The 11835-nt window shown below is 41.2% G+C and overlaps 1 protein-coding gene across 1 annotated transcript; it reads right to left on the bottom strand.

Moving 5' to 3' along the window:
- Window positions 1-7645: 7645 nt before the first annotated feature.
- LOC144327171 (uncharacterized) lies at window positions 7646-11480 on the bottom strand. The gene is made up of 3 exons (XM_077925338.1): window positions 10518-11480; window positions 8966-9126; window positions 7646-7690 (listed from the first exon to the last, which is right to left on the bottom strand). The coding sequence occupies exons 1-3, from the start codon at window positions 11224-11226 to the stop codon at window positions 7646-7648; spliced, it is 915 nt and encodes a 304-aa protein (XP_077781464.1). The 5' UTR covers window positions 11227-11480.
- Window positions 11481-11835: the final 355 nt, after the last annotated feature.

The raw sequence follows: 11835 nt of genomic DNA, 5'->3' as shown, positions 1-11835 counted from the left end.
CTCTTCATCCTGGAGAAGAGTGACTAGTGGGGTGCCACAGGGTTCTGTCTTGGGCCCGGTCTTATTCAACATCTTTATCAATGACTTGGATGATGGACTCAAGGGCATCCTGATCAAATTCGCAGATGACACCAAACTGGGAGGGGTGGCTAACACCCCAGAGGACAGGATCACACTTCAAAACGACCTTGACAGATTAGAGAACTGGGCCAAAACAAACAAGATGGATTTTAACAGGGAGAAATGTAAAGTATTGCACTTGGGCAAAAAAAATGAGAGGCAAAAATACAAGATGGGTGACACCTGGCTTGAGAGCAGTACATGTGAAAAGGATCTAGGAGTCTTGGTTGACCACAAACTTGACATGAGCCAACAGTGTGACGCGCCAGCGAAAAAAGCCAATGCAATTCTGGGCTGCATCAATAGGAGTATAGCATCTAGATCAAGGGAAGTAATAGTGCCACTGTATTCTGCTCTGGTCAGACCTCACCTGGAGTAGTGTGTCCAGTTCTGGGCACCAAAGTTCAAGAAGGACACTGACAAACTGGAACGTGTCCAGAGGATGGCAACCAAAATGGTCAAAGGTCTGGAAACGATGCCTTATGAGGAACAGCTAATGGAGCTGGGCATGTTTAGCCTGGAGAAGAGGAGGTTAAGGGGTGATATGATAGCCATGTTCAAATATATAAAAGGATGTCATATGGAGGAGGGAGAAAGGTTGTTTTCTGCTGCTCCAGAGAAGCGGACACAGAGCAATGGATCCAAACTACAAGAAAGAAGATTCCACCTAAACATTAGGAAGAACTTCCTGACAGTAAGAGCTGTTCGACAGTGGAATTTGCTGCCAATGAGTGTGGTGGAGTCTCCTTCTTTGGAGGTCTTTAAGCAGAGGCTTGACAACCATATGTCAGGAGTGCTCTGATGGTGTTTCCTGCTTGGCAGGGGGTTGGGCTCGATGGCCCTTGTGGTCTATTCCAACTCTATGATTCTACGATTCTATGAATATTTAAATTCTAAAATGCTACAAAATTTTGAATTTTATCTTTCCTCCTGACATATTCTTCACCTGAACGCTGGGTGGAATACTGAAAGAGGGTACTGAAATAGCTCGTGAACTGCTCTGCTAAATCAGAAATGCAGACCCTGACTCAAAATGATGAGATTATCCATTGAGACAAGGGCTGGTGAAGCATGAAGTCTGAAGTGCTTCAATAGTGCTTTTGTCCTTAGGTCAGTCCCTCAGGGAACGCTGAATGCTGTGTCAGCAAAACGAAGATGCATTAAGCTGCAGGGCTGGGCGCCTGTATATGCGGGCACATAAAATGGTCTTCCTTCCAATGCACCAAGGGATTTCGTGGGGATGAAGTCTCTGGCAGTTATTGGGGGAACCACCCTGATGTAGGAGAAGGATGGGCCCTGGCCAGTGGCTGAGTTCATCTTCGGAGACTGGTGATTTCAAATAACAACTGGCTGCAAACTAGTAGAACTAGATTACTTCCACAGCTTCTGGATGTGACCATATCATGGAATCTGAGAATCATGGGTATTTTAAGAGGATAACTCAAGGGGTTTCGGACCTATACGCATAGATCTCAAGGAGGTTCACAAAAAAAAATTACAATATAAAAAAACCCCAATATAAATTACTATGTAAAAATAAGAACCAAAACGCTCCGTGTAGGGTCAGGTTGTGTAAATAAACCATATATCCTAAAGACACCACAGTCTCTGCTGTGCCTTATTCCAAGGAAACCAAACCCTGGAATCCCTGGAATCTCACCCTGTTTGGAGATTGGGGTGGCCTGCAGCAATATAACAAATTCAGGTTGCATGTTAATATGCCATACTGAGAACATCAAATGTTATCTTCCAGCAGTTGTGCTGTCTGTTGGTGTATAATAGATAAGAATTGTGAAATAATTACAAATTAGCTGTAGAGGATAAAGGTTTTTTTTTTTTATAAAACCACGTGCATGTTCTTGATACACTTTGCTCTTTTAAAGAATCTGTCTTCTTACACCACCACCTGATTGCATGAAACTCGCATATAGCTATCTTAATTGCAGTCACATTTTAAAGAAAGCAACCTGCTCTCCATTTTAAGTATCTGAAAGTGCATAGAAGCTGAAGTAGGAAAATGAACCTATAGCCAAGCAATGCAAGACTCCAGGATACATTTTAAGGACAATTTCTGTTTTGCAGAATTTCCATTAATCTTTTAACTGGCAATAGCTTAAACTGAAACTTGGATTAGATTTAGACACATGGTAGCAATGTGTCATCCATTTTCCTTCCAAACAAGTGCAACAACTTTGTCACTTTTTACAATTCCACAGAACTTTGAAAGAACAATCACTAATTCTGCTCACAGCTGCGTTCGGTGGAGGGAGGTGGAATGAAAGCATGGTCACTATTGTTTGTGACTAATCATCCTAAAGAAACTTGTTGGCTCGTTTTCATGTTATTTTCTTTTCATGTTTTGTCCTCCATTACCACAAAATGCTTCCGCTATTATGGTGCTAATAAATTTATCGGTGGGAAACTATTAAAAACTATAACTGATGTAAAGAAAGAAAGAAAGAAAGAAAGAAAGAAAGAAAGAAAGAAAGAAAGAAAGAAAGAAAACAAACAAACCTCTCTTTAATCAGTTTCTCATGGCAAAGCTTAGCAGCAGTGAGCTGGTCATATGCAACATAATAAAAAATAGTTTTAATAAGTTCCTTGCAAGAGCACTGGCTCAAATGCTGTTCGGTGTTTTCCCATTGCTATTCTGCTTATAGATCAGGAGTAGCCAATATGGCGCCCTCAAGATGTTGCTGGACTACAACTCCCATCATCGCTGACCATTGGCCATGCTAACTGGGGCTGATGAGAATTATAGCATCTGGAGGGCATAATGTTAGCTATCCAAGTTTTAGCCCAGAGGTTACCAAATTGTGGTCCATGAGCTTTGTTCAGGTACTTTGTGGCACATCTGTAAAAATAGAATTAAAAAAACCTTACAGCATCTAGCAAAACACATTACAGTGTCCCTGGAAAAGATCCTGATGTTGGGAAAGATTGAGGGCACAAGGAGAAGGGGACGACAGAGGATGAGATGGTTGGACCATGTTCTCAAAACCAACATGAATTTGACGAAAATGTGGGAGGCAGTGGAAGACAGGAGTGCCTGGCATGCTCTGGTCCATAGGGTCACGAAGAGTCCGAAACAACTAAACGACTAAACAACAACAACAAAGGGAAGCTAGACTTCAGGGACCAGGCACTCAAGTGTAAGGCTGCCTGCAATGATTTTGGAACAGGTTTTTCCATATTATCATGCAATATAGAGGCATAAATGAGTAGTGTGGATATCTAGCAATTTCCAGACACTCTCAGCCACAAATCTGATAAATGACAGAGGGCGGGAAGAATGGAAAGCAAAATTTTAATAGAATATTAAATTCTGATTAGCATATTTTCCCTGAGGTAGTCAGGTGCAGAACATTGGGGCCATAATCTGAGCCAGGTTCACTGATAAAATGCTTTGTCTGCCAAGACTCATTCCTGGAAAACAGGGGAAATAACAAAGGTAACAACTTCCTCTGAGCCTGTGTGGAATGCTTTTCCTTCAACAGTCAATATACACTGAAGATTGTGGGGTGTCAAAGTTTTCAGCTAAATTCTGCATGGTTCTAGGCAGTATTGTGATTAACCAAACCCCTCTCTCTTTCAAATGACCTACTGCGTTCCAGTGTATAGAGCAGGATGACAAGGTGGGCTTCTATCATGAAATAAACTCATAAAAGGAGGGGGAAGATCCTTTAAAGCACAGGGTGGCCTCCAGAGTGGAGCAAAGGATTTTGTACAGTGAGATGTGAATCTTGAAATGCTGCAACATCTTCTTTAAAACCTGTATAGAACAAAAAATACCTCCCCATCAGAAATAACCAGGCTAAGATGTTTTGGTAGGCAGAGACATATTGGGACCCTGGCACAGGTATTATGTTTCTGAAGACAGGGAAAGCACACTTTCAAACTGTAGTGGAGAAATGAGAGAAGAATTTTATCCACTTTGTTCTGCCAAACATGAAATCAGAGAACTAACTAAAGCATTTGAAGTATTTGGGCCAACACAATAGTTCCCACAGTGGGTACAGCATAGAATATGGCAGAGTACACTGGGTAAGCACTGAAATACCAAAAAGGGAGGATCCTTTTTCCATGTTCACGCAAGCACAGCCCATTAATATTCCAGCATCCATTACCTTCCAACAACAGCAGGAAATTTGATAGTTGAAAGGTGGGAGCACTTATCTTCAGCTTACAATCCAGTATTAAAACATTTAGACCAATATATCTACTTACAGTGGCAATGTAATATCATTGTACAGGACACTGTGGTATCCCAGGAGATGTTACTCAATCCTATATACTTATTTATGAGGGTGGCAGGTTTTTGTATTTGATACTTAGTTGAGTGAGACAATAAGAACTTCAAACTCTAGTTTCAAACATTTGCTTTAGCAATGGAAGAGGAACATCATAATTAGCCAAAGACTACATTTGTTTTACAGAGACCTTGCAATATTGGGATTAGACAGTGTTTATGAGGCTGCAGTCACACCACCATTTACTGCGCACTTGCTGAGTTTCTAGTGAGAGCCAGTGTGGTGTAGTGGTTAGGAGCAGTGAACTCGTAATCTAGTGAACTGGGTTTGCTTCCCCACTCCTCCACATGCAGCTGCTGGGTGACCTTGGGCTAGTTACACTTCTCTGAAGTCTCTCAGCCTCACTCACCTCACAGAGTGTTTGTTGTGGGGGGTGAAGGGAAAGGAGATTGTGAGCCGCTTTGAGACTCCTTAGGGTAGTGATAAAGCCAGATATCAAATCCAAACTCTTCTTCTTCATCAGTGTTGGGTTTTTAATCCAAAACAATAAGTATCCTGCAATTTGTTTTACGATACAGTCGTACCTTGGAAGTCAAACGGAATCCGTTCCGGACGTCTGTTCGACTTTCAAAACGTTCAAAAACCAAAGTGCGGCTTCTGATTGGCTTCTGGAAGCTCCTGCAGCCAATCAGAAGCCACAGAAGCCCCATTGGACATTTGGCTTCCAAAAATAGTTCCCAAACCAGAACTGAATGCCCAGTGAATTGAGACAGCCAGACCTATCACCATCCACATTATTTTATCATATACTGTAGGCCATTGAGAGCAGCAACAAATATTTCAAAAACAAATCATGCATAAAGAAGTGTGGATCTCTTGACAATGTTGTGTACCAGATTTGCAGCTCTGTGGCTCATCTGCATAAATAGTGCTTAATATTGAACCACCCTGAGACCTCTGGGTATGGGGGTATATAAATTCAGTAAAAACAAACAAACAAACAAACAAACAAACAAACAAACAAACAATTATTTTCCATATTCTTACCAAGCCCCCTTCCATCTAAGCCATTGCTTAGTTCCTGGGCTTGTACTGATGGAAGCCTCACTGCAAACGGTGTGTGTATTAGACTGGCAGAAGGACAGGAAGCAAAGAGTCAGAAGCATCTGTGGGGGGGGGGGGAAGAGAACAGAGCTTGCACAAAAAATTTTAGAAAGCCAATTGGACAGCCAGAGAGAAGAAGAAAAAGGAAAGGCCTGTGAGGAACAGAGACAGATGGACAAGTGTGTGCCACATAGAAGGCAGACAGACAAGAAAAGTTGGGGAAAGGTTGGGAAGAAGAAGGAGGGGGGGGGGATTAAGGTCTGCCTTTTTCCTGAAAGTAAGGTCATCCCTGAAGACAGATCCTTCTCTGTAGTGGCACTTTGGCTCTAGAATGTTCTATCTCTAGGGAAGATTGTCTGACGCCAGGTGGCGAAAAGGGCCAATTGATTTCAACACTGCTTTATCAGTTATGCTTTAATGGCTTGTCTTTTGTTTTGATGGTTTACATTCTCTATTTTGAGTAACCATGGGAATCTTGGATTTTTGAGCAGGGTACCAAATAAATAAGAGGTTTCAGCCCACAGTCTGGTGATTACGTGGCTAGGAGGGGTGGGAAGCCATGGAATTCACCAATCAAAGTGTTGGCTACAGTCCTCTAGTCATGCTAAGTATCACTGTGGTAAAGGAAAAAGGAACTCCAATCAGGTCTGAATGCAAACAGTTGGGGAAAATTACTGGAAAAACACATGCAAACCACATCAGTGATAATGTAGTGCATTAGACCTCCTTCCAAAACACCTAATGAGCGAGACAGGAGCCACAGCAAAATAAACTTCCTAACGGGGAGATATTTTAGGGCAGGACTACTTGTCTAGTGGTTTGACATGATCCAAATTAGTTCAGCAGGGCACTTGCTGTGTACATTATCTGTGATACTGGTGACCTACGTGTATTTCCAGACAGCACTTTCCTGAATGTTAAACAGGCTGGTTGGACACATCTAATATTCACAAATCACAGCCAGCCACATTCATTCCTATTAGTTCAGCCAGGCAGAACCATGGCCTGTAGAATCAGGAAAGGATAGGCAGTCTGAAACAGCAACTGTTTCATGAAATCCACCTACTATTTTATATGCCTCAGCATCAAACTTCCATGCACTTTGTTGAAGATACCATGTAATACTTTGAGTCCTTCTCAATGTAGGTTGCAGTTATTCTGCTGGTTGTATCCTTGTTACAAGATACATTCGCCTGCATCTCAAATAGTGGATTTTGTACCAAACAATTTTAAGTACTGTACTTTATAACATAAATAAAAGTTAAATGAACGTTGCTGAAAAAGAACCTGCCACATCTTCAGATTTTGAATGTGCATATGAAGATTGAAAGTTTCTTGGATTGCAAATGTATATAGAATTCTGTTTTGTGCTACTCCACTATGCTGCTAGGAAACACATTTTTGTTTGTTTGTTACCGACATGCCTTCTTGTTATAGACTGCAAGCTTCCCTGATCAATTTAAATTTTACTTTTTGTTACCTGCAGCCAGAAACTAACCCACCCAACTGATAAACTGCGGTTTAGCAAAAATGTCTCTTATAAGCTGGAAATCCACAGCTATGTAGGTTGCATGATTAATTTTAGCTGATGTGGTTTGCAGGTGGTTTCTGGATGCCATGAGCATGGCTGGCACATTGCAAAAGAAACAGGATGCATGCTTCAGATATCTAATATTACACGCGCATAATTAATGTGGTCCACATGTTGTTTGCAAGATGTTTATGAGGTCTCGATGTGGCGAGGGCATCACTGATGTGGCTTGCTGGAGATTTACAAGAATTTTTTCGATTTGTTTTTGTTCAGGGAGAGGTTGATCTGGACTCTACAGTATATTCATCACTGCTTGGAAGTTTCTAACGATATTTTGGCACACTACCAACAGTTAACAGCATAATATGGGAATTTTTTAAAAAAAGGTATCTGACTCTTGAAGCCACGAGGGCTTTTTCAAAAACTAGGTGTCCATCATATTCTCAGAAGGACAGACCACCCACATGAGCAGTGAAATGACAGATAAAAATCTGTTGAAATCAGGTGAAAATACCTATGTTTTGCCAACACCAGCTGGGATGAAAAGCAGCCTACCTCAATGCATTCCCATCTTTGTTATTTTTGTGGGAAGATGAGTTGAACTGAAAGTGAATAAGTAACTGTGTAAGCAGAGTCCTCTTCAAAGAGTTATTTCTTTCCCACTGGTAAGCTGGTTCCTAAACACCTACAAAGGAAATGTCTGTTGGAGTGAAAAACACTGAACAGAATCCATGTTATGTGATATTTTGATTCCCCCAAGGACTGAGAAGTGAAAGAACCTGAATGCTCCCTGAACGTTTTTTCGAGCTTTGCTTGGAATGTTTATGGAGTGGGGTTATAATCCTTTGATTTGCATCTGTCTTCTTCATCTTCTTCTGCTCAACATAGTGGCCAGGATCCAAAGAACAGTACAACTAGTGCTGTGTGCCAAAAGAGGGCTTGAGCTTATGTTTTTCAAACAGCAGCCAACATGCCTTATGGAACACAATGTTTGTGAAACTAAGGATGCTTTCAAAAGCAGTTTGTGTACTATATTGCATGCAGGCCTTCTCTTCAATAATAATAAAAACCCCAGAAAATCCCATTGGGCATGCTTAAACCCTACAGCATACCTAAAGTTGCTCTCTGGACTATGGCTATTAAGTGTAGGTCAGCACTGAGTGATTTGAAGAATGTGCCCATGTAGAAAAACACACGCACTTAGTGCTATCGCCGATATTAATCTAAGTAGAATCTAGGTCAAATTTTCTTTGGCATCACATGTTTGGAATCTTGCTGAAAAATTCTGGCAGCCTTTCCAAAATCCTACAAGATTCTGTCAGATCTGGGTCACATGCATCACCTGTAGCATCAAAGAGATGGGGTGGCACACACAGAGAAAGAGAAAAACAGGGTTGCAGGGGAGAGAGAGGGAGGAGAGAGCAGGGGCTGGGAGGGAGATATGGGGTACAAATAACTAGAGAAAGTGATGAGGTTGCAGAAAGAGGAGGGGCATGTAATGAGGCAAACTCCACCCACTTCTGGCTCTGATCCCAACACCACTGAAATAAAGTGCCAGTTTACCTCTAAGAGTGGCTGGGGAAACCCAGCTAGATGGGCAGGGTATAAATAATAAAATTATTATTATTATTATTATTATTATTATTATTATTATTATTATTATTATTTAATGCAGTCCTTGGCAGGAGAAAAAGGTTCCCTACTCCTTATGTAAACGAACTTTTAAAAGCTATGGGTTGTATATGTCTGAATATGGGGAATTTTTTTATGTACAGATAATATGCTGAGAAGTAATCATATATATATATATATATATATATATATATATATATATATATATATATGGAAATGTATTTCTTTTTAAATTTCAAGCATGAAATCAAGCAATCTAATTCTGCTATTTGTTTTTACAGAAGATCTCACTTTAACTCAGGGGGAACTTAAGATAATATTCCTGTACCTGAGGTAACTGGACCTGGACGAACTGTGTTGGCTCTTTCTCACTCTTATACACGTGGAAGTTTTCCTTCAGAGATTTGATGTTGTACATACGATCATTAGAGAAAGGAGACACAGGCCTTGTGAAGATTTTCTTGTGTTGTACTTTAAAGGCTTTAGGCTCTGTTAGATATGGAAATGAGGGAGAGAGATGGATTTTCGACAGCATTCTTAAAACACAAGGAAAAACATGTAATGGCTTCTATACAGTGGGCGTGCTACATGTATTAAATTCTCACTGAGAAAGGATTTTCCCCTGAACACACTATTCTCATTTATGCCAGGGGTGGGGAAACTTTGGCCCTCCAGATGTTGCTAGCAAGCATGACCAATGGTCAGGGATGATGGAAATTGTAGTTCACCAACATCTGCTTATGCATACTTGGTGTTTGCAAAGAGTGAATTCATTACTTGACTGTGGATCCTTATTACCACTGACAAGATGGAGGTATCAGCATGCCTAAGGAAACCCCAAGGTTTGCAGAAGTACCAAAAACTTAAAGGAGCAAAAGTTCAGGGGGGAAACCCTAAACATAGTCCAATAAAGAAAGATCATGCTCAGTGACCACAGAATGCTGACCAATGTTGAGAGGTGGTAAAATGGAAGAGTATGGCAGAAGGGGGAATGAATGAGGAATGGAATGGATTTTCCCGGAAGAGGGCTTGGATAACTGGCTCCCACATTACACCACACGGCAATGCTTTGTTACAGGTCCCACTTGTGAAAGTGGAATTTTGAATGGTCAGGATGGTAGTCAGTGCCAAAATTCTACGCATAAGAGATGTCAGCAAACACATGAAATGCCTCAGCGCACTGCAGGCTCAAAGTCCACATGGCTTGAAAGACTTGTCAGACTTGGTAGTATAGAGCAGGCTTCCTCAGCCTTGGCCCTCCAGATGTTTTGAGACTACAATTCCCAGCATCCCTGACCACTGGTCCTGCTAGCTAGGGATCATGGGAGTTGTAGGCCACAGCAGTATAAGGTCACAGCAGTGACATCTCTTTCTCAGACTGCTAACTGGCCATTTATGTCTTCTATTCACTTGCAGGCACAAAGCAACAATCCCATCTTTGCATGCCAGGATTTTGCATTCCAGCTGGATGGGTAAAAGGAAGGTCACCGGGGATCTGAACTGGAAGCATTGCCAAGTGGTTTGCTCTGTGAATCATTTGGGAGCTTAGTGTTCCTGCTATGTGTATATGAGGCTCGATTATATATGTGAAATGAGTTACCTTACAGACACCACCTTGGGAGGCTTAGTCCTGAAAGACAGCGTGTAAGTACTTTAAACAAAATGCCTTTGTAAGATTTTTAATGGTTCACTACAAATGCAAGGTTGATTTGACCTTAAAAGGCACATTCATCATGGTTGCCAACTTCCTTTGGTAAGGAAAGGCTTGCCGAGTTCTCCAAAATTTGCCAAATGACAGATGCTGCTGTAGGTATTTAAAAGGGGGAGTGAGATTAAAGCATGCATTTTTAAAAAAATTATAAGGCTGAAAGGCAAGCTACCTGTCCAAAGACCACGAGGTCTTTCACTTAGTCCTGGAATGAATGGGTTGTGGAGGCTGTTCTGTAAAAGACCGTGTTGTTTGAGATATACTGTTCTCTCTCCTCTGGACATATTTCGTAAAGACTGGAGCAGCATTTTTTCCTCTTCTTCACGAAGAAGTTTAGGTAACATCATTATGGAGTTGAAAACAGTTGACAGTTTATTTCCTTTATTTTCTTGTTCTTCTGCACATCTTAGATCTTTGAAATGGGATTGCTCAAATCCTCTTTTGCCCTTATCCAAGTTCTTCTGAAAAGGCTCTGGTAGACATATCCTTTGAAAAACAAACCAGCACCCATCATCAATCTGTTGCTCCTTGTTGGAAGTTTCTTGAGTTGCCTTCTCTCCATCAGGCCATTTATTGACTAGAGTCTTTCTAAGGAACTCGATGACAGCTGCTGCATCTCCTCCTTTGACCTGGCAACTTCTCAACAACCTTAGAAGCACAGCTGAATTCTCTACTGACTGGATGCGTTGTGGGTTTAATGGCTCAGAATGATCCACGATAGACCTCCGTTGAGCTTCTTCCACAACTTTACTGACATTTGGACCTTCTATGATGCATTCCTGCTGAATCCCACAGTCATATTCTAAAAACTCTTTGAGCAATTCCAAACCAAGCATGTCCTGAGTTTTATGTACCATAGTACAGGAAGCAAGTCTTTTCATGTGTTGGAGTAGGTCGGTTTTTGCAGCCAGACGCAGGAGCTGCTGAAAAAGAAAACCCAAAGACAGGTCACACTTTAGCCATCTCTTCTTAAGATAATCCTGGGAGAATTAATTAGTCCAGTACAAATCAAGTTTCATCCCAAATAGTGACTCAAACAGATTATTCTTATTCTTATTAAAAATGGGGAATTAATTCAAGTATGTGTAAGTATGGACAATGTACAATCTTTCCCACAAATTTATTCCTACTTCCTTTCAGAGCTGGCAAGGGAAAAGAGATCATAAACAGCAGTGCCCATACATCATAAACAGCGGCACTGTTAGCTAGCTCCATGGGTGGCTTGAGGCTCAGAGTTGAGAGAAATGCCAAACAGTGCAACACAACAGGGCAGCAAAGCTCAAATTGCTTGCTTTAAACAAACCCATAGAAATCAGTAGGGATACTTTGGAATATGCTGTTAAAGCTACAAGAGATGGGGAAAAGACTATTTTGCTTCCTGGGTCAGAAAATCCCAGTAGTGACCCTCCAGGGATGCTAAATCTTATTACCACTAAACCAAGACATGGACAATTTGCTACACTTTTAAGAGTACCTCTAATAAACTATGG

The sequence above is a fragment of the Podarcis muralis genome, chromosome 3, assembly GCF_964188315.1.
Source record: "Podarcis muralis chromosome 3, rPodMur119.hap1.1, whole genome shotgun sequence".
Lineage (NCBI taxonomy): Eukaryota > Metazoa > Chordata > Lepidosauria > Squamata > Lacertidae > Podarcis > Podarcis muralis.
Note: the sequence above shows the minus strand (reverse complement) of the source record. Positions and strands in the feature narration are given on the sequence as shown.

Bases quoted from the DNA above. Each gene is read 5' to 3' on its own strand.
- LOC144327171 (XM_077925338.1), bottom strand. From the start codon at position 11,226: ATGAAAAGACTTGCTTCCTGTACTATGGTACATAAAACTCAGGACATG. The intron at 9,127-10,517 runs GTAGCTTGCCTT...CATATCTAACAG, and splicing joins ACCTCGTGGTCTTTGGACAG to AGCCTAAAGCCTTTAAAGTA. The intron at 7,691-8,965 runs GTACAGGAATAT...TTTCCTTTGTAG, and splicing joins TCCAGGTCCAGTTACCTCAG to GTGTTTAGGAACCAGCTTAC.